Here is a 24618-nt window from a genome sequence, read left to right on the forward strand (position 1 = left end):
ACACTACTCCCATGTTACTTTTTTTTTGTTGGTGTCTTTCGAAGCAGCTTTTTTGTGTGTCGGGGGTTTTCTTTCAACATTTTAGAAAAAGTTGTATTGTCATCAGGTATGAAACTGCAGGTGAAATGATTGAAGCTTGTTAACAGGAGCAATATACCATTTGAGATTAGAATGTTCTAGCTGGACAGAATGCTGTTAAAATTCTTTATAAATAAATTCCCATTGGTGATAATTTAAATTTTCATTGTTGATTGTTGCCCGAAAGAGAACTCTATTTAAAATTTCTGTGTTCCATCTAGTTGGAAAATTTTCAAAATGTCTATTGCAAGATTCCACTCCCTCGCACACACGAAAGCAAGTAAATAAAAACATAGTAGTAAAAAATGTATGATTTTGCTGCACTGAATATAGAATGTTGCTTAAGTTTGTGTATAACATCTCCAATTTGGCTTTTGTTCTTTTAAAATCAGTAATTAATTCAATTTCAGAGTTCAAAATGTTTTGTGCTATGAATTCTAAAAATTTATCTTTTAAAATTTGCTTAGCTTGGACTTTGTTGTGAATGTTTTTGTTATGGGTTCATGGTTGCTTTGTTTGCTTAACTTAATTTTTTAAATACTTGAAGATTCTAAACAAGAATGTAAAGTCTGATACTCTTCTCACGAATAAACTGTTATCCTGTTCTGATGATTCTGTGTCCCTGCAATGTAATAAATTTGGAAATCTAGATGAATGTTCTATTCCCAGTTTACCAAAGCCTTTAATGAAGGTAAATGTCCTTGTTAAATGTTACATTTCTTTTTAATGACGCATATTATTGGAGTTTAAAACTATAGTTACATTACCAATTAAAAAGGGTTGAACCTTGAAAATTCAAAAGCCTGGCCACCTTTAGAGTGAGGAAATGTATGCATTTGTTTAAGGTAGATGATATAGGTCATACACATTGAAGTAAAAGATAAATATTTTAACCTTAGGGGCATAAACTCATGTTAAAGAAAACGCTTGCATGGATATGCTTTAGCTGCTCTCGCTGAGAACTTAGCAAAATTTGGAACATATCTGTATTTATTTTTGTACCTGCATGTCACTCTGCATATGCTTCAGTGGTGTTGTAGAGAAAAAAAATTATGTAATCAGCCCTGGAGATATTCAACATTAAATGATTTTGGCTGTTAACTATATATTACTTGACCATTACTTAATACGTAATCCTTAATTCTTATTTGCAGGACATTTTTAACTATCAAAATAAACAAGTCTCTCTTCTTTTTAAAAAAAATAATAATAATTAACATTTGCGATGTTAAAAAGAAAGTATTAATATTTTTTTCTTCTTTATTTCCCTTTGCTGCTTTCCAATAGCTAAACATTTATTCTACTTCAATAAGCAAATTAAAGAATTCTGGAAAAATCTATTTTTCAGAATTAGAAGTCCTGACGATTCTGGATATGTAACTTTCCACTCTATATAGTATTAGAGTTGTCCTTTATTCTAAAAAATTAAAAAAAAATGTAATTTAGTTAGAAATTTGAGCTTACAAACATTTTAAATTCTGTCTGCTACTTCTATGTATCTAATGTTTTTCTTTCCTGCAAATATTTTTAAATGTAATGTCATGTCTGTGCTTAAATTTGTCAAGCCAATAATTTATACTTTAAATTTCTGTAGTGTCTAACTTCCATATACTTCTTGTGCCTTTTTATTATTAATTATCCATTTACAGGAACAGTAGTTTTTTTTATTCTTACCGAAAAAAACAAATTGAATTTAAAATTTCATATAAATTAGTAGTTTATGATACTTTATTTATTTATTTCTCCTTTAGCACAGTACTTGCTTGGTCTTTACTTAATCCTAATCTCTGTTCTAGGTTTCCGTTGCTACATTAATTAGATAAACTTTTTCTTCTAATGTTAAATTTTTCTTGTTTGTAGCTCTGATAAATAACATGTGAAAGTAACACCTAATTACAATGGTCACCCTGAATTACTTTACTAATTATTAGATCTTTACTCTCTAGAAATCTATCTTAATAGTTTAAAGAAGTGACCTAAAGTATGCCAAGTAATTAGCTCAGATGATATTTGAGTTACAAAATCAGACACAAAAGCACACTTTCTCAGAATGAACATACCTTTTTTTAGGACGGATTCAGATTTTGGACCCCCGAAATATAGGAGGTAGCCGCAAGCTGGAAAATATGGTCCCCATAGTTTGGTCAGGATAGCGATCCGAAGTTTGGACCTCATAATGTTAATTTTATTGTTTGGATATTTCACCATATCTCAAGAACTTTTTAAACGAATTGAAAAAAAATTTGCCCGCAATTATGAGATTCATTTATCCAAAGATAATTCCATGAAAAATGTTTTTTTTTTAAATATTTTATCTTTTTATTACTTCACTCAATAATAGTCGAAATTTTTTTTAATTGTAAGATATACAATTTTTTACATTTTTTTAAAGTGTCTTACAAATTAGTTGAGTAGTTCCTGATTCAATTTTAAAAAAGTCATATGTTTAAAATTTGATTTCTCAGGAACTATTCAACCGATTTCTCTCAAATTTTGTATTTTTCATATTAAATTATTTACTTTAAAATGATGTAAAAATTGTATACCTTACAATTCAAAATTTTATGGACTATTATTAAATAAAATAATAGGAAATATTAATTAAAATTTTTCATTTCGCATAAAAGGTTCTTAAGATATGACGAAATACGCAAGAAATAGCATTTACATTATGAGGTCCAAACTTAAGATCACTCTCCTGACCTAACTATAGGGACCATATTTGCCAGTTTGCCGTTACTCCCTATATTTTGAGGATCAGAAATCAGAATCACTCAGAAAAAAGGTATGTTTATTCAGGGAAAGTGCGTTCTGTATCTGGTTTTGTAACTTAAAATATCGTCTGTATTAACTGATTAGCACATTTGAAGTCACCCCTTTGAACCATTAAGTTTGAGCTTTAGAATGTGAAGAACTGATCATTAGATCCATAGGTAATAAAGGTGGTCCGTTTTGTTTTTGGCACATTGTACATACAGGGCTGCCTGTCCCATCTAACAAAATTAAAAGAAATCTTCTCTCATTTAAGCAAAGAAAAAAATGATTTAAAACTTTTTATTTATTTTAACTTTTACAATCTTTTAGTTATATCATTACACAATGCAATGTTAACTGAAAAGCTGAGTGGATAAAGCAGGTAAGTGGCATTTTCGAACTAATTTAGATTTCTTCAGGAAAGTTCATATTTTAGTCTTATTTAATTCGATAACATTCATTTATTAATTCCCAATATCTCAGTGGATGAAGAAGTAAGTGACAATATTTGAGTGTTTTTGGAATGGAAGAACGTTTGGTAAAATATGTCAAACAAGTAAATGTACTTGACAGGAATTAGTCATCAAACATCTCTAGAAAATCACTCGCTTAGCATCAAAGATTAATAAACTAGGAGTTTGAAGGAGTATTAGGAGTTATCTATTCTATATTACTTTATTTTTTATTTTTTTAAATTTATATTACAATATTTTATTATTTTATCATGAAAATTTAAATTAGATGAAAGAGAAATAAGGAGAAACCTTATAAGGAGGAGTTAAGGAGTGTAACTTTTGTTCTAATGTTCAAAATAATTACTAGTTTATTATAATTACTAGTTATAGATATTCTGTCTAGTTAGAATAAATATAAAACAAAATTAAAAAGTGAAAAAGAATTTTTTCCAATTAAAATTTTCTTTGGATTATTAATTTTAACGAAGATTATTACTTCTAACATTTGAATAACAAAGGGCTTATCAATAATGTTTAAAATGTATTGTACATTGCACAAAATAAAAAAACAGACTTCCCTGAATAAATTTTAATTTAATGATCGGATCTTCACGTTCTAAGACTCAATTTTAAATATTCAAGGGATTGACTTCAAATATTCTGATTAATTAGTGCAGACTATATTTTAAGTTACGAAATCAGACACAAAAACATACTTTTTTTGAATTAGCATACTTTTTCCCCCCAACGGATTCGGATTTCTAACCTTTAAGGGAAAGTACGTTTTTGTGTCTGATTTCGTAACTTAAAATATCGTCTGCACTAAGATTACTTGCACCATTAAAATTGAGTCCTGGAATGTAAAAATCCAATCATTAGATCAAATTATTCAGGGTGGTCTGTTTATTATTTTGCGTTGACCAAAATGTATTACCAAAATGTTGAGCATATATCTTAAATATTTGGCAAAACTTACGGCAACTTTTCGTAAAAATCAGACAAGGTCAGAGTTCTCAAATCAAGTCTACATATGAACAAATCGCAGAGATAGATTGTTAAATTTTTTTGTTACGTCCCTCCCCAGAGATTGTTGTGCTCATGCAAAGTATATTTTAGTAGAGACTGATCAGAGTTCCGTTAGTATTGAGCTAACCATAATAGGTTTACGTGCTTTTCTATTTTATAAGAATGCTGATTTGAGATTGCTTAACAAAAATCTTCTCTAAGGTTAATTTTTTCTTGTTCTTTTCGCAAGAATTCTCTTGTCTTATAGAATCAAAGTTAAAAAGCTAAAAATGAAAAAGTTGCATATAATAATTATCGGAAGTAATTGTTTAGTTCCGAAATTATGCTGATGACATAAATTATAAAGAAAAAATCAGAGTTGAGCAATTTATTATGATCTTGAGGTTTACCATGATTGAAAAAATGCCTGACAATTATATAAATATTTTTATAGATATAAAAAAATTTCTTTTTTGTATAAAACTGCTATTTAAAAATATTAGCAGCAACAGCTATAGATACTTTTTGTATTAAAACTAATAAATGTCCTTTTATTCTATCCTATAATAGGTTTACGTGAATGTAATAAAATGTTAAAACATTTTAACCAAAATCAGCGCTTTTTAAAGGAATTTTTTAATTATAAATAATTACAGAATTCTTGTCAGTTTATTTCTCTGGTTAATTTCGTTGTTGGTGAAGTGCCATTGTAATTATGTATTTTCATTTGGGGGTTCCCAGAACAGGCAAGAGTCACAAAGCTTCATCACCCACAAAATTTCCCTCTCCCTTTTATTCAACTACTTTAATGAAGATTAGAATCAATTGAGATATTTACCTGATGGGCTGTGCACTAATTGCATAAAATTTTTCAAACTTTTTTTTAACTTAATTATTATTATTTTTTTTTTTACCTATGACTTTTCGTTATTGTATTATTATTTTTATAATTTTCAGTGCTTTTAATTTCGCTTTTTAAATTTATCAATGTTTAGGAGCAAGATTTTAAAGAAGTGTTAAATGAGGGGATTTTACTATTTTAAATGCAACAAAAAAATAACATGTTATTCAGATTTTTCATTTCAAATATCTTTAACAACTCATTTCTTAGTGATTTGATTTAAAAACAACTGAAATAAAAAATTCAATTTGTTAAATATTATGAGTGATATAATAATAATTTATTTTTGGCAATATTGTTTAGATTCAATACTCATTATATTTACGTTTCAAAATTATTCAAATTTTTTTAATCATTTCATTAAAGAAATACTGGACCAAGTAGAAAAATTTGTAATATGAAGTTATTAAAGTTTTCTTAGTTTGCTTCATCTACATATCTTTGTACGTTCTTCTACATATCTTTATAAATTCCGTACGTTCTTCTACATATCTTTATAAATTCCGTATGATCAATAATATTATTCTTTTAATGTTTTGTTGAATAACTTTTATTTAAACCAAAAAAAATTTAAAAAAAACACTCGAGACAATCTTTAAATAATAGTTAAATGAATTATAATTTTGAAAAGTGCTTAAAAGGTGCTTATTTTTTGTTGAAAAATTTGACTATGCACTCTGATAGCAAGTCTATTTGAAAAGTGATACCAATTTGTTCCAAATTGATGCTGCTTAAATTTTATTTCATGAATATAAGCCTAAATATATGTGTATTTAGTTTAGCTTTTCAAAAATAGTTATATATCTATTGACAAAAATTAAGAAAAATTTTTCTTTATAAAGCAGTTTTGGTCAAAAATTTATTTAATCAAATTTACTAAAATGTCACTGACCTGCTTTTCCTCTCTAAGTTCTTCAACTGTTTGTAATATTTTGTAAGACACAGTTAACATTGTGATAAAGAACCATGTAAAAAAATACTGAGAAAAAGAAAAAAGTAACAAAAAAGTCACTAAACCCTGAAAAGTCCCTGAAAAAGTAGAGTCTTATTAAGATTGTTATGCAAAACTAATACACTAAGTAATAGTGTGTTTGCTTAGTTTGAGGTAATTAAGCATTCATTCAAAAAATCTGATAAAAATACCTTTATAGAGATTGCAGCTTATAAGTTTAAGAAAAAGGAAGGGAAAAAAAACTTAGGAGTATGAAAATTTTTTCATTTTGGATTCTTATATCTTTTCTAGAGTGTCTCTCCATATTTTATCTATAGTGTGTCGATTACGACTGATAGTTCTTATCAACGTATATTTAATAATCCTTTTTTATTGAAAGTAAGAAATGTCTCTTTGTAAACACAGCGTTGTATTAAATATTTTTTATTTTTTTTAATGTAGACATTACCTCTAAATTTTCTTTACAAATTGAAAGAAAAGAGCATGTCATAACAGAGCTTTTAAAAAAATTGATCAAGCTTTTATGAAACCAATCTTTATCTAGTTAGAAGAAGAATATTATGTGAAGTACCAAATCACCTTTTTTTTAAAAAAAAATCAATATTTGTCTTGTACTTGTATCATTCCTATACTTTAAAAAAAATTATTCATTAATTAAAGAATTTTTGAACCAACCCACTGTAGGCCGAAAGGTCATGAAGGAAAAGATTCTACAGTTTTGTAACCTACACTATGATTGTGGCAATGTAGTGATTGCACAAGCCAGCTCTATTATTCTTTAGTAGTCATCAAAAGTTAAACTTAGTTTCAAAAAGTATTTACTTTTTTTCTTCTAATTAATACAAAATACAGTTTATGATCATTAGCATAACTCACCATTAAATGATTCTTTCCTTATCACAACTGCTGCATAAAGTCCCATTTGCTAATCCATCTACGCAATGTTATTTTAATGTTCATTAGAACGTCTACACTGATCTGTTCATTCATTCCAAGCTGTGAAAGTTAAGTCATTAAATTTAGAAAAACCAGTTAAAAGTTTCAAAAGAAATTATTTAAACCTTTATTTTCTTTGATATTACCACACAATAAATGTAAAACACCTTTAATCCTCTGTGAATGAAAGAAAAGTGACATGACCCTCTAAATTCTAATTCTGAAACCTAGCTGGTTGTAATATATGGACATTCATAATCTATAATTTTCTTTTCAAAGGATTGAATAAATTAGTCAGTCATACTTTTCTTGTTTGAAAATTATATTCTCTCTTCTTGTGAGATGTAAGTCCAACTGTGTGGTTATTTTCCTACTTTGTCCATGTGGTCTATGCAGTTATCTTAAAGTACGTTATTTATTGGGAATGGCTGCCCTAAACCGGTAAATTATTTTTAAGCATTTTTCACTTTGAAGTGTTATTTTAACCCCTTAACGATTGGTTAATCTTCAAGAAAACAGTCATAAAAGTGCCTATTTTGCCAAATACATGTATTTGATTAGTGCTGACATCTAGTTTAAAATAAACTATCTACAATTACCTTAAAAGTATCCTGGTACTGCCTTCTGGTGTGTAAAATGAGAAATAAAGTGTTTTCCGGGCAAAGAAATGAACTCGTTTTATTCTTATTGACACGTTACTATTGAACACTCCAGCCCTGAAATTTCACGGGAGCGAGAAATAGAGGACAAAACCTCACCCCGTCATTTTCACGGGAGCGAGATCTAAGGGGTTAATTGCTACTTTCACATACATCTTCATCATTACCAATTTTTATGTTAGTTACCAAATTTTTATTAAATGATAGCATTGCATTGTTTAAAATTGGTCAGATATTTTTTTAGTTATGAGTTAATATTTATGGTGTTTTTGGGCAATCACTTATAACGGCTACTTTTGCCCAGACCAGCGAGAAATGGAGGGCAAAACCTCACCCCGTCATTTTCACGGGAGCGAGAAGGAAGGGGTTAATTGTTACTTTCACATACATCTTCATTATTACCAATTTTTCTGTTAGTTACCAAATTTTTATTAAAGCATTGCATTGTTTAAAATTGGTCAGATATTTTCTTAGTTATGAGTTAATTTTATGGTGTTTTTGGACACTCACTTATAATGGCCACTTTTGCCCAGACCACCAGGGTCGCTCTCTATACCAAGTAGAATTTGTTGACATTATGAAATCTATTATTTATGTTGTTTCTTTCAGATAATTTTTAAGAAAATGATTATTTATTTTTAGAAATTATTAAATAATTATGGCTGTAAAACTAAAGAAGAAACTGAAAGAGAAATCAGCCGTATTCAAGCACAACTGGAAATAACTTCTGAAGAGAATGAAGCAGTAAGTAGAATTTTTTAAAGTAAGCTTTTCCTTATGTCTCTTTAACACTTACAGTTAAATATTTTATTTAAGAATACAAATAAAGAAACCAGTTGGCTTCAGTGGTGACTGGCGGTATTACATAAATAATAGTGTTTAGCAGAAATATTAGGGCTCATAATTAATGCTGGTTCATTAGTCTAGGACTACTAAAATTTGACTCTGACATCACTATAATTGTCAATAGTCTCCCAGGCTGTTAATCAATATAACCAGTGATATGCTGTTTTGGTTCTTAGTTAACTATTTTGGCCTGTGTTATCATCATAAATGTAAACATGACATTCTTAGTGTTATGTTTCATTTAAATACACTTTCATAACTTAATAACTTGATTTAAACAAAAAATCTAATAAAGGCATATAAATGGACCAGTGTGAATATGTGTAGACTAATAATATTTTTAGTCACTGGTTTGAGGTCCAGTCATTAAATTTTCAGAATTTCTACCCTTAAATTAATTTAAATTTTTCTTGAAATTTATCCAGAAAACCTTGCAAATTTAGATTTCTTTTTAATTGAAAAAGAATTATGTTACTACTACCTCTCATAGTAATAGTCACAATCAATGACAGACATGACAACTACTACTTATTGAAAATTGTTGTCTACCAAGATTTTTTTGAAATTGTCCTGTTAGGGAATTTTATTTTTGTAATTGAGTGAAATAATATCATTCATTTTATATTAAATTGTGTAAAGTCAATCAAATATTCGCTATAACAACTAAATATTAAAAAAATAATTTTGTATGTTTGAAAATTTTCAACAAAAGCATTTTAAAATTATCTTTAAACTCTTGTTTAAAGTCTTAAATGCATAATTTAGTACTTATATATGATTTGCTTTTTCATGGTGCATAGCATTTTTAAAAAGCGCTTATTTTTGATTTTAGTTTTTTAAAAGCCGTTAAGGTGCTTTTTTTCATTGGGTGTTCTTAAAAAGTGCTTAATCAAAAATTAAAATTTTCCTGTTGATTTTCATGCAAAAGCGTGCTTTTCACATTGTTCTGTTCGATATTTTCATAATTCATTTTGGCATACTGTCGGTCCATACAGTATGAAAGCGCTAATAATTTTACATGTTTGATGAAATACTCGTGAGTTTGCATGTGCGTCTTCTGAACAGGGTTCAGTGAGATTATTGCACTCTCTGCATTTTGCAAATATTCTCAATTTCAGGCTTCATTTTCCACCTTCTGATATCGAACCGAAAAATCTCTTGATCATTTTATAATGGCTAATATAATCAAGAAAAGAGTTCTTTGGTCAGAAACTAGTTATTTTATCATGTTCATGTAAAGTATTTGAAAATTATTTTGCATTTTGTAAATATATATTTCACCTAAAAATATTTTTTGAGTGCTTAAAAAATATTTAAAAGGTGCTTATTTTTTGCTGAGAGATTTGACTATGCACCATGCATAATTTTTCTGTATCTTTAATTTGTGACTTCTATTCCTGTAAATTTTCTTTGTAAAAACGATTATTTTTAGGCTTGATTTTTGTCTACAAAATTCCATTCAGTTAGACTATTATATTTAAGTAAAATATATTTGCTGTTATTACATAATGCATAAAACTTTTTTATATCTGTTAATACTTTTTACTTAAGATTTATTTTGTTGAATTTTGAAAAACTCTTTTTAGATCATTCAAATATGTGCAAATTTATTCAGTTTTGTCTAAATTTAGGTTCTACATGAATACACACAACGAAAAAAGAGAATTGCAGAAATAGAGACAAATATTGAAACATTTCACACCAAGTTGAGGGAACTGAAAGCAGATATAGATAAAAAGAGGAATGAATGGCTGCCTTCTTTATCAAAATACATCAGAAATATTAATAGAAAGTTCAGTCAATATTACAAACAACTCAAATGTGCAGGCGAAATAAGTTTAGATACATGCAATGATTCGGTAATTCATACTAAGTATTTTCTATTATCCTACCTTTTTCAATAATTATGCTCCTAATGAATATCGTATGTTTTAATTATGATTTTGTATTATAAATTTTATTGTTGGTAATTCTATATTTAGATAATATCATCTGTTTAAATCCTTTATTCTTTATTAAATTTACATTTGATGTGTTAACGCTACTCTAATTTGGAAGTAGTGAATCAACTAGTAATGAACTGAGCAATGTTTCTACCTTTCATTAAATCTGATTAATGTGAGAAAAAAATCCTCAACCACTCACCTGATTTGATAATTCTTTATTTTCATGTAACTTGGTTCTGCATATAACTCTAAATTTATCAATTGATTAAGATTCAGGTAAGGTATTGGCAATGCAGATTTTTCAAAAAGTGCAAACAAAAATTATTATTTAAATAATTATTAAGGGGGATATTATGTTTTGTATAGTTATCAATTTGGTCTGTTTATCTCAATTTCTTATGTTAAGTTTGCTGGAATTAAGAAATTGTTAATTGCTTTAAAACTTTATGTAAAAATATAAAACATGTTGTTAATAGGATTATTACTACTAGGCTAGACCACTCTATGCCTATGAAATATTTCCATTATCAATTTTAAAGTGTGCACCTTTTTGCTGGAAAAGTAAAACTCAAATATTATTTATCTTCACATACATCTAAAATATCAAATTTAGAGTTTAATTAATTTATTATCTGTTTTTGAGTGTGTTCATTCTTAGCAAAAATTACAATCTATCATCTACATAAAATAGAATTATATTTTTACAAAAATAGTAATTGTGTACAAAATGCTCTCCATTAAATTCAGTTTTTCTAATATATTTAATAACGTTTTGAATGACTCTTCAACTATGATTTAAAACACAAAAATATTTTTTATCATGCTTTTTTATTTTTCCGAAACCCTTCTGGTGCTTCTTACATAAAGATTTCGTGTAAAATTAACTATTATGATTTATTTTATAAACTTAATTCTAAAAGCTTATTGGTCAAAACTATTTGGTTATTATTGTTATTTTAAAAAAAGCAAATTTCTTCAGGTTTGTTTAAATGTTTTCTTTTAAATTGTTTACAGGATGATTTTCCCAAGTATGGTCTTCAAATAACACTGAAATACCGAGACAATGAGCCATTTATGGAATTGTCCAGCACTCATCATAGTGGTGGAGAGTGCAGTGTTGCTGCTATTATCTTCATTCTTTCTTTGCAAGAACTCACAGAAGTGCCTTTTAGATGTATTGATGAAATTAATCAGGTATTACTTAAAAGATCTCGTTCTTTTAAAACAGAATTCCTTTTTGACATTTAATTCCATCTTGTTCCTTTTTAAACAACTATTGGCAATTGCAGAATCATGAGAGAAATCTAGTGATTCTACAATTGCCAGCAAGATTTTGATTTATGCTTATCAGGTGTTCCAAAAAGTATCAACAATTTGTAAAATCAATTAAACCCATACCAAATAAATCCCTGGGCATAGAAGTGTAGGGTAAACTGCATCCTGCCTAAGAAACAAAGTCCAAATAACAAAACCCTTTAACTGATTGATCTATTGACTGAAAAAAACTGTAAACAATGTTTTCTGCTGCTATGTTAAGTGTTCTAACTGAAATATTTGCACCCTTGTTAATTTTTTGGTTTCAGGTTGTACCACATTGTTGCTGTAAATAATAGTTGTTTTGTAAAAATATTTTTAATAATTTCTCTAAGTTATTAATACCATTTGTTTGGGAACTTTATTGTTAACTTCAAAATTTAGTCATGATAAATTCTTAAGCTTTTTCCAGTTTCTTGAAGTGAGGGCTGCAAACCATGATACTTCTTCTGTTTTAAAATCGGCTTTTTAAATCTCAGTCATTTTTAGTACACCCTATAGTGCTTCCTAATCTTTTAATTTAACTCTGCAAATCCTTTTAAACCTAAAGGATGGGTTAAACTTTTTTTTTACCCCAGCCATGCATCAACAGTCAGACCAACTTTTACAGATTAATCTATTTAGTAATAATATTGTTTGTGCTCAATATTATTTATTACATTGTGTCTGCTCTATGTGTTTTTGAAATATGGAAAACTAGTGCATATGCAAAGGAATAGGTTTAACTAATGGAAAGAATAATTTTATTTATAGAAAGGAACCTTGTTAATGATAATGGGAGACAGCTATGATTTCAGTAACATATTCTTTTAATTTTTTGTACATTTTTGAAAATGAATTAGCTTTTAATCGTGTAATAAATTCTTTTTTTTTTTTTTTCAGGGGATGGATGCTCAAAATGAAAGAAGTATGTACAATTTAATTTCAGATAGTGCAAAAAGTGGATCCTGCTCTCAATATTTTCTGCTTACTCCTAAGGTATTAATATTTCTAACTCAACTTTTGTATCTCTTAAAAATATTAATCTAAGTTAGTGCTTCATTTATTTATAGTTAAATTTTAAACATAATTTTTTTAAAATTTTCTCCAGGTTATTTATTCAAATTTGTATCTTATACATTCTGCACTCAAATATTGCATTCAACGTTTGATTTGTATTTAATAGTTTATCATTTTTAAAATTTTATACATTGCTTTGTAATAATGATGAATTTTTTTTATTTAAGTAAAACTATAGGTGTTATTTTTAAAGTTTATAAGTACACTTTTTTTAATGAAAAAATGCTGTTATTGATTAATCTTTTATCCTTTTCATATAAATTGTTTTGAATAATTTGTGTTTCTTTCTCACTGCTAAGCTTTATCTTAAACTGAAAAAATAGTGTGTTTCGATTATCATTTAAAGTTACTATTGTAGCTTTGGTTTAAAAAAAAAAACAATGTCTTGATTCCAGTTTCAATTTGATTTAAATCACTGATAGCCTGATTAAGAAAACTATTTTGCCAGATTAATTTAAACTTTAAGCAATTGTGAAAAAAAATTTATCATTTTTTTAATTTATGTATTGTGCAACAATATCAGATTTACTCTTATCAAAATAACTTGATTAAAATACTTGATTTAATTGGACGTAAATGTTCAGAATAACAGCCTACAATTTTATGGACAACAAAGTGAATATATTTAAAAACAGGTATACCGTCAAAAGAATTAAGATATCTATCTGTATTTTAAAAGTCAAAATATCTTACAAATAAAAGTTTGATATTACCATGAAAATTGAAATTAATTGGAATAATTCTTCAAATTTTTGCTATTTCAAATAAGTATGTAAGCCAAGTATGGGTTTTGTATGAAAACTAACTATAATATATTTAATCTCATTATTTAAGATTTCAACTCAAGAATTCAAAATTTCGTGCTGAATCTAATTTGATAATTTTTTAATTTACAGAATGTTCAATAATTTCTTATGCAGTATTTGTATCAAAATGTGCCCATTAACCAAAGATTCTATTAACTAATGATTTATAGCATAGAATTTTATGAAATGGAGATAAAGCTTTTAAAATAACAAAATGTGACTTGCTATAGAAAGAAGACTGAAGGAAGTAAATGGTTTCACACATTGGACTCAATATGTTTGTTTTCACCAATTCGAAAATCTTTCTTTGCAAGAACTCTGTAACTCTCAAAATGATCGAATGTTATCAGTATTCATTCAAGACATGCCACCCAATAAATAGTCTTTAGGGAGATTTCTAAATAACACATCTTTAATAGTTTAGGGAGTTTTTTTTTCAAGTAGGAGATATGAATAAATTAAAGCTTGCCAAGTTAAAAGATGAAATCATACAAACCCACTTGTTATAATGGTTTGGGCATAATTTTTTTATTATTTATTTATTTATTATTATTTATTTACTTATTTATGTTTTTTTTTTTTTTTTTTTTTTTTTTTTTTTTTTTTTGCTGAAATAAAATGTGAATACTTCTAACTACACTTCCAAAATTTTTTCTTTCAAGCTGTATAGTTACTTATTTCATCCAGTCTTTCAAATTATCAAATTTAAATCTAGTTTTCTTTCTACTTCAACACCCATCAGCAAAATAACTGAACCTTTACAAGAGTAATGAATGCTTTTACAAATAGGAACTTTCTTAGTTTATGTAATAATTAGAAATTCTTTCATATTAATAGTTTTTTTTTTTTTTGCTAAAGAGTTTTGGATTTAGATTGATGTAATAGAGAGGCAGCCACAAATACCAGCATATCTGCTGACTTCTTCTGTGCAATTTATATTGTAGACACATTTGTTTATTTTTTCAGAGTAAGATTAGTTTCATTCAAGAGTTTATTACATGTAATATTATCACAAGCAATGAAAACAATTCTGTATCATATTACAAAAATTCCTTGAAATAACAATTTGAAGCCCAACCCCAATATAAAGAAAAATACAATTCAAATTGTTGATTTAAATCACTGAAAGGCTTTTTTGTAAAATGATGAACACTATCAGATAGAAATTAAGTAAAACTGTAATTTGTCAAGTCATTGTTTGTCACTTGTCTCGTAGTGGAAAGGTATAGAAAATTTTAGTTTAAACATTTTGGAGATTAGAAATTCATTTAAGCAGACAACTTAACCACTCTTTCCTTTTGAAAGTAATCTAATGTCTAGAATGAACCTCAAACAGAAATAATGTTATGATAAAGAATTGCCGTTGCGTAGTGTTTGTGTGAATTCTAACATCATCTCATTATCTTTTTCAACAACGCAATTACTAAATCACACCCACACATTTATAATAACAAGCTATAATTTTACTAATGAGAATGAGAGCATATATTGGATAAAAAAAAAATCAGTTATATTAATAGTTAACATATGAAGAAAACTATGTAATTAAATTTCAATATTAATGTTTATGGTTAAAACTTAATAAATAAATATAGTTGAAACTAAAAAGTTGTATTTTTGCAGAGTTAGGAAAATAGGGTTTTTATTTGGACTAAGGGCATTCTTGTTTTACCTGCTAATTTCATTTTTCCTCTAACTTGCTAATGAGAATAGTGCCATTTTAAGGAAAATAGTTTTATAAAAATACCAAAATAGCAAGAAAATAAAATAAAGTTTTTATTCCATTTAAAATTCCCAGATTATTAGCCAAAAATTCTCATCTATAAGCATGCTGTTTTCTGCAAATTCACTGAATTCTGCCTGATTTCGATCAAAAATTTTAATTATCAATTCTCAAGTTGTAAAAATTTGATATGTTGTACAATCCATAAATTGTTAGTAAGTTTTTGATCATTTCTACCCAATTTAATGTTGCAGAATATTTTAGATGCTTGAATGATATTGTGTAGAAAAACCTGATTAAATAAATTTTATTACAGTGAAATTTTATAAGGGACCATTGTGATCATATACTTACTTATTTATTATTTTTATAAGATGAAATCAAATCATATGTGATGGAGTTTAATTGTTTCAAAAATATGAATTGTTCTCTTAGTAAAGTTTATTCAAAATGAATTTGATCTAATTTAAATTTTGTCTCTCATAAAACTTTTTGAATGAAAAACTAAGCGGTTGTTCATAAATTATTTTTTTAAACATTTCCAAATTATTAAAATTAGTGAAACACTTTAATTATAAACATGAAGATCTGATTATTAAATAATAAAACAAAATGTTATTAAATAATTAATTTGGCACCTATTATGAAATGATTCCAAATGAGTGTTAAATAAGAGAATTGAGAGTTAAATTTTTTATGTTTTATTTATTATAAGTATTTTAATTATTGAATTTCATTTAGAGCAATTTGCAATTTTTTTATTAAATTTTTTAGCAAACATGTTTCTGAAGTTTTATGTTATCGCACAAAGTTCAGCTTTTATTTCAAAACTGTGTGGCGTGTCTGTATCTGTGAAAGAATTAATATGTGTTCTTATTTTTAGTTTAAGGCATCTTGATTCTAATAAGTAATACATTAAAAATGTTTCGTTTATCTATTACAATGTTACTTAGATACTATATAATGCTACTTAGATACTATAAATAGTATTTTTTTCTTCTTTTTTTTTTTTTTTTTTTTTTTAGTTATTGACAGGTCTGGATATGCTTGAGCATGAAGATGTTACTGTTCACATCATTTTTAACTCAACCTTTTTAGAAGTAGATATGAGTGTCCAACAACATATTGAACTGTTAGATACCTGATAGAAATGAGAAACATTTCTTTATACATGTACAGTTGGTTTTAAAATCAAAATTGTTTATTTGTATTTTTCCCCCTTGTTTTGTTACAATATCTCAAAATTAAAATAAAAAATAATCTTGTATGAAAAGCTCTTTTCTTGTCTGCATTATCATAATTTATAAATTTAAAGGTTTTTGTTTCTAATTTTATTTAACAGAGGTAAGAAAGTTTCCATTATTTTTAATCATAAATATCAATGTAAAAATTAAAGTTTGTGGTTTAAAATGTAGTCTAAATTTATTGCACAAATTTTTATGTATCTATGTTAATGTTTTCAAAATTATATTTTTGAACATCAGAAGTTTTTTTTTAAATTTCAAAAGTCATTTATATATTACATAAATCTTTCAATTATTTATTTATTTTAAATATGGATGTTGTTAAATATTATGATATGATCTCGGGGTTAAATCATTACAAACGCCTTACGCCTTTAACAAAATATATATAATAACAAAACATGGATGATGTTCATGATACAGTGGCATGGAAGAAACTGATTACAATGAATGATATGATTTCACATTACTGCGCAGAGCGCAATCTGTTTAGTTTTAGAAATTATTATTTACATTGAGAAATATTATCAACACTCCCCCTCCCCCTGATGAACTCTTAGTTCATAACAAATTAATCATTTCAAAATATTAATCAAAGTTATATTTCTCAAATGTAAGTTACCAATAGATGTCTTAAATGTCAAGATGTTTTTGTCGTATTTTGAATATAATTTTCTTAAAACTATTTTTTTTCTTGTTATAATCAAATGCAATGAATATCTTGATATTTTAGGTATGTCTTTATCTTTGTACAATGAACAATATTTCTATAAAATTTTAATTATGCTAAAATACAGGATGATTCTAAATTCTTGGAGGTGAAGAAGGACACATCATAACTAAGAATTGCACAGGCACCCAGGATTATAAATGTCAATCAACGCTGCTAGAGATTCTTCCCTATTATAAATTGTTTCTATGTGAGCCTTTGAACAGGCTTTCATTTATCTAAATTGTCTTAGTTTCATGTTAATATTATGTTTTCTATTAATTATTGTATTCAAATAGGCTCGGACAAAGCTGTTTTATTGTAATTTAATGATTTAGCAAACTTCTTAGTCGCCAAATCATTAAATTACAATAAAATAGCTAATTCTGAACAATTTTATTTGCAATTTTTGACAAGAATTATTAAAAAAAAAAGAAAAAACTAAAATTAAGATTGTGTAAATAAATAAAAATACCTGTTCAAAAGCACTCCTAGAAACAGTTCATATTAGGGAAGCACCTTTAGGGCTATGACATTTTCTGTCATGGGTTTCTAATTTTTATGGATCTTTAATTCTTAATCCTTATGATGTGCCCTACCTTCCCTCCAATTTTTTTCATGAGTTTAGAATCATCCTGAATTTCTTTAAACTAAAATTGAATGTGATAAGAATTTTTGTGAATTTTTAATATTGTTTGCGTGTACATGGCAATATTTTATTTTCATTAACTTTTTATATTTAATTCTGTTACTTGTTTTTTTCATTACTTTTTTGTGGGAAAAAAGATCAAGTATTTGTAATGAAAATGTTGAAAAGATTTTCATTACTTTACTTTTGCTGGAATTTTTCAAAAGTTAATGTATTTTTTAACCACTAACTTCTTTTTCTTAAAACATCTTTGAGGATTGCGATTTCCGCTAAGGGTAACAACAACAAAAAAAGAGAGGCCACAGCTCATTTTAACTGCTGAAAAGTCATTGAGTGATTGACTATTTGAGTATTCGGAAAATGAATTATCTGTTTTCATAGAATCAGCTGTGATATATGACAAAAGTCAAAATATTCTTAAAAAGATTTGAAATCGGAAAAAAATTTATATTTAGCTGTAATGAAGTATAATATTTGTGTACTATTTCTAAAAAAAAAAGTTCTTTTAACTTCAATTGATATTGTTTCCACTTCTAAAAATTTTTCGCCTGTGGTTTTAAAATTGTCAAAAAGCTATTTAGAATTCATACTTTTTAACAATTTCTGTCTTATTTAAGACTTTTTCTTAGAATCAGCTGTGATTTCTTAGAATCAGCTATGATATATGATTTGAATAGCTGTGGAGAGGAAAGAAAATCGTTCAGGTCAAAAGATTCTAAAATAGTTTTGAAATTGGAAAAAAAAATGTATATTGAAATAGCTATAATCAAGTATAATATTTGTAAACTATTTCCAAAAAAATAGTTCACCTTTAACTTTTATTGGTATTTCACCTGGACATATTTTTCTTTTTTCCTAAAGAAAATAGTTTTGTTAAAGTTACAAATTCTATGTATCTTTGATATCTTACTGACATCTTTGTTGTGTTTTGACTTTTGCTATGCCCCTTTAAAAAATAGTCAGCTGTTTTCTTTTCCTTGATCAATGGGCTTTGCTTCAGGTTACTTATTTATATTAGATGAAGAACAGCGGTACATTGAAGACTTCATTTTTTTTTTTAGAGGGGCACAAGTAATATTACAAAATCTAAATTTTTCCGTTTCAAAAGTGTTTTAATCCGTTTATTTGATGTAGGTATTCATTTAACTTAGACAATTAATATTTTTGTAACCAAAATAAAAGCATTTGCAGAAATATTCCAAAGAAGCTAGCCAGAGAAAATATTCTCTTAAGCGTTTCAAAAACTGTTTGATTTCTATTTCATTTTTTTTTTTTTTTTTTCAACAACAAATTATTTTTACAAAAAATTGAAACAACTAGCCTAATCCCATTTATAATCTTGCTTACTGTTAAAATAATGCATTTACTACTTACTGTTATGGTTTTATATTATTACATGATTTATTATTTCAAAGCAATCGTAATTGAAAAAATATTTGTGTGCATGAAGTGAAAGAACTTGTGAAAAAGATTAAGAATTGCGAAGTATAAAAAATTTTATATTATTTTAAGTTAAGTCATTTTACATGTTAATGCAGGACTCCCACGATACTTAAAAGTACTTAATTATGGTTCAAGGTTTTTAAAAGTCCTTAATTTTTTAGCATTTCTAAGGTTGATAGTAACAATTTTTCATTTAATTTTTTAAAACAAAATGTCGTTATTTTATGACTTCAAATTAGACCATGCATCGAAAGGCAAGCATTTTAGAGGGACGAAAACTAATGTGGGGGGGCTACAGGAAAGGGGAAGAAAGCATTCATTAATATATTCAGGGTTGCCACTTCACAGGGAAAACCTGGAAAATACAAGGAATTTAAAATTCACCTAAAATTACAAGGAATTTGTAGTTTTTCTTTACAAACAGAGAAAATACCAGGAATTTTGTTTCTTATTTTCGTCTTTTAAAAAATGGTGACCATTTAAAGCTATGATATATTTGAGGATGATATTTCAGCTATACTAAACTATTTAATTTACTCCAGCATTATTTGTTTTAAATATGTTCAGCTGTACCTTTTTTTTTAAGTTTCTCAGGTAATTAGTATAGTTAGTACAATGTAGCTCACACGAAAGCACATTGATAGTGTGTTTCCTTTTAATATATTGTGTATAATATCTATAGGTAAAACACAGGGAATTTTTTTTTTCTTCTTCAGATTAGAGTGTCAACCCTGATATTGTTTCTTTCATTAATATATTCTGCCTTTTGCCTAGAATGATACTCTATGAGGAGATTGAAGCATTCTAAAAGAAAAGAATAGTGTGGACAAGGGGAATACTGCACATGGAAGAGATAGTGAGAGATTAAATTTAATTAGTAACATTCTTTGTTTTTATGCCAGAAAAATCTAAAATTCCAAGTTTTAAAGATGTTTCCGATTTTTCTTGAAAATCACTTCATAAAATTTTAAAAATTAAACACTAATATATCCTTAAAAATTAATTCTTTATATCATTCTAAAGATTAAATGCTTGGCATAAAGAAAACATTATTTAAGTACTTATAAAAAATAATTAATAAGTAAAATATAGAACCTTTTTGTAAGCAATCTAAGCTGCCCTATACATTAAATTTCATATAAAGTGTCATGTGCACTATTGCTTTAGAAATATATCCAATTTAACAGCAACAAAATAATATTTATTAATATTTAAAACGACAAAACAAAACAATTATGAGTATATTATAAGGGCCCTCAGCGGCCAAAATAGACTTACAGAAATATTCTCTTATCGAGGAAAGACCGGCCTACGCGCCGGCTCCTCTTCATTCTCTCTCTTCTCAAATCTTTAATTGGGTTAGTGATTAACTCGCCCTCTAGCGGTGAGCCAATCACTACACCCCCCAACCAAGATTGAAATATTAATTTATACTTTCAATTTGATATACAATATCAAAATGAACACTGGATATTTCTATAAAATAGCTTGTAAAATATATAAAAGTAAGCTTATAATTAATCACATGAAAACAACAATTATCAAATATTAACACAAAAATTATAAAATTTTAAAACAAGTTTTCCAATTATTAAAATAAAATTAATATATAAAACTAATATTAATGAATATTTCAAATAATGCAAATAATATGTAGTTACTTCAAGTAATAAAACATTTCCAATAAGCAGATAATGCACTCAATTACTTAACATAACATAGCATTAAACTATTAAAATTTATAACTTGCTTATAAAATCAAAATAATATATATAATTAATGAAATGTAAACATATGTAAAAAGAATGCCACAAATTTTACAATTTCCATCAAAACTAAGTAAAACAATGCTTGACTGGAAATTCTTATTAATAAAACAGATTAATAACCAACTAATAAATTTATCAACATTTCAATATATTTTAAACATTACCCAAAATTAATATATTATAAGGGCCCTCAGCGGCCAAAATAGACTTACAGAAATATTCTCTTATCGAGGAAAGACCGGCCTACGCGCCGGCTCCTCTTCATTCTCTCTCTTCTCAAATCTTTAATTGGGTTAGTGATTAACTCGCCCTCTAGCGGTGAGCCAATCACTACATAAAGTAAAATAAATTAGAAAATGTTAATAATCGCTTTGATAGAGTCTCATTATCGTCTGTTAGCATTCAGTTAGACTGGTATTAAAACGTTTTCACTGTTTTCATTTGTGTGCAATGTATTTTCTAATTATTTTCTTTACTCCTATATTTAAATTACTAGTAACTTTGATATCTGAGTTGTGTACGAAAATACAAAGAGCGTTTAACAACGTTCGCAAAGAGGACAGGCTATATATCAAGGATGATAAAAAAAATGATTGATTAATAGAAAATATTTTTTATTGCCATAATGAACATTTAGGTGGAATGCTATTACCGTCAAGAAATCTGAAAAACATTTTTGTGGTTTTCTTTTGCTTGCATCACAAAATTAGATTTGTTTTAATTTAATTTTACATAAAATGGGTTGCTAAACTAAACTCAGTGGCGCGACAGCCCATAGAGGGCCAAGGCCTACTGTGCCCATCTCAGTTTTCTTGACCTTGGGCTCTGGGGTGCAGAAGCAGTTGTTCCGGTTAGGTGGTTAGCCGAACGCGAAACCCCCAGTGTTTAGTTCCCAAGCATGCTTGGTACTCATTTACCGACCCACTGAAGGGATGAAAGGCTGAGTCAACCTTGCCCGGCCCGAGGAAAATGGGTTACTACAATAGTTTTTGTAAATATGATTTTACTCTGATACTTAAATTGCAAGTTATTTTGATTTCTTGGTTCTGTTAAAAATATAAGACGAAGTGTCTCACAACATTTAATAAGATGATATGATGTCTGTCAAGGATAATAAAAAAATTATTGATTATAAAAAAATAATTTCATTCCGATAATGAACATTCAGCTGAATCGAATCTACCGTTTAGCAATCTAAAAAACCTTAAAAAGATAATTATAACAAAAATAATTCCTTTGAGATAATGAGCATTTAACTGGAATCCTAATACTGGTAAAAACAATCTAAAAAAAAATCTTCGTGGTTTTTCTTTTGTGTGTTAGGCCTAAGCTTTTATCAAGGCTAACCTTGGCTAAGGGAAGAATGTCTTGGCATAGGCTTGTTGAGAAGGCCAAGGCCCATCCTGGGCTGTCGTGCCAATGAGAAGAAGAAGTAACTCAAAATCTGAACATTTTAATTTCAAAATAATCTGGATTAAAATAAATTATTTTTATGAATATAGTTTTACTCCGATACTTAAAGTGCGATCTACTTTGATTTCTGGGTTGAGATAAAAATTACAAAAATAAGCATTCCATAATATTCTCAAGGAAGATTGGCTGTCCGTCAAGAATACTAAAAAAAAAAGAAAAAATATTTCATTATGAAAAATTCATGGCAATTACTGAGCATTTAGCTGGAATTATTTTTCGTGGTTTCCCTTTACGTGTAACGCAAAATATGATTGTTCTCTTTAAAAAAAGAGACATTCATGAAGGCAGCAATGCTTAATTATTTGCATAAATTATGAGTTATTTTATATTTCTGCTTACAAAAGAAGAGCATTTGATTTATTGCAATTCACTAACAGCGTAGATAGTTATTTGCGGATGAAAAGAAATGATTTAGCAGATTTCGATATTAATAATTCAAATAACTATTCATGCACGTGTAATTTGGAAAATTATTAATCATTACTTAAACACTAAAGGGAGCTTAAAGGCATATTTATAAAGATCCGTCATTGATATTCGCTTTATACAATCAAATAATTGTTTTAATGAAAAAGATCTAACTCATAAAAAAATTAAATTTATGGTCGAATTGCTTATTTTCTCTAAAATGTATCTCATAACGCATTATTAATTATAACGACATTAAAACAATAATAAGAAACTTCTAAAATTCACGGTTTTAATTTTGAATTTGTTCTGTTAAATGACATGTATCATATATTTAAATATAAAAAAATGATAAATAAGCATTTATATTTAAGAATTAATAGGAAAAGGAACTCTGAACTAGCAACTATTATTGAATTTGCAAATATTCTTCCTTCGTTTGTTTATAACCCAAGTTCTGAAAACAGAAACAAATTAAACCGAAGGTATAGCCTGAATAATCTCTGTGTCCCGCAGTAGACTGATCGATAAGACATCGTTCCCATCAGATCACCGAAGTCAAGCATCACTGGGTAGGGTACGGGGTCAGTGTGCGGGTGGGTGCCCACTTGGATTAATCTGCGTAGGGACAGATGGTGTGCGGTATTGGTCCTCGTTAAACTGTTCTACCGTAAAGTGCTCGAATTCGCGTGCTGGTCGTCAGGCTACTGAAGCGGGGGTGCCATCCCCTCTGCAGAGGATCAAAATTGAGATGGCATGTCTTCGGATCATTCTCAGGGATGTTTCCCAGACAGTCGTCGTCCCGCAGTGGACTGATCGTTAAGACACGGTTCCCAGCAGATCACCGAAGTTAAGCATCACTGACTGTGGGTGGGTGACCACTTGGATTAGTCTGCGTAAGGACCGATGGTGTGCGGTATTGGTCCTCGTTGAACTGGTCTACCGTGAAGTGCTAGACTTAGCGTGTAGGTCATCGGGCTACCGAAGCAGGGTTGCCATCAACTCTGCAGAGGATCATAATTGTGATGGCATGTCTTCGGATCATCCTCAGGAATGTTCCCCAGACCGTCACCAATAGCCCATTGTGCAGCTCTAGTGCGATGTAAATTAACTACAACAACCCAGACAGTCGCCAATAGCCCATTGTGCAGTTATAGTGTAACGTAAATGAAGTGCAATAATCTCTGTGTATGAACTTCAATAAGCAACCAAACAAATTACAAGAGATATATAGACATCTTTAGGCAATCTACAAAATAACATACTGGTTTTCAGAAATAAAAATATTTTGGAATTTAAATTAAACTGCTTTTTAATGCTCAACACTGATTACACGCAATACTTATGCCAGGCTATGATTTCAGAAAGTATTGCCCATAGCGTTGTGAGCGCCACTTTTTGTGCGCAAAATCGGTCTGCCAATAGCATGTTGCTTTTCAAAATCTCTCCGAGAAAAGTAAGAAATTGTCTCCCCGCGTTATTATCAAAA

At 27.9% G+C, this 24618-nt stretch overlaps 1 protein-coding gene across 2 annotated transcripts in view; it reads left to right on the forward strand.

The window, feature by feature from the left end:
• Positions 1-16707, forward strand: part of LOC107447099 (structural maintenance of chromosomes protein 5) — a 63075-nt gene extending 46368 nt beyond the window's left edge. The window contains exons 20-25 of one of the 2 annotated variants that reach the window (XM_087159274.1): positions 626-769; positions 8383-8484; positions 10218-10445; positions 11547-11726; positions 12729-12824; positions 16460-16707. In XM_087159274.1, the coding sequence (XP_087015400.1) occupies positions 626-769; positions 8383-8484; positions 10218-10445; positions 11547-11726; positions 12729-12824; positions 16460-16579 (870 nt within the window). In that variant the 3' untranslated portion in view covers positions 16580-16707. The remainder of the gene's footprint in view (positions 1-625; positions 770-8382; positions 8485-10217; positions 10446-11546; positions 11727-12728; positions 12825-16459) is intronic. The other variant, XM_087159275.1, reaches the window with a different exon arrangement.
• The last annotated feature ends 7911 nt before the right edge of the window (positions 16708-24618 follow it).

Source organism: Parasteatoda tepidariorum, chromosome 3 (assembly GCF_982258835.1).
Source record: "Parasteatoda tepidariorum strain Cologne lab strain chromosome 3, Ptep-v5.0, whole genome shotgun sequence".
NCBI lineage: Eukaryota > Metazoa > Arthropoda > Arachnida > Araneae > Theridiidae > Parasteatoda > Parasteatoda tepidariorum.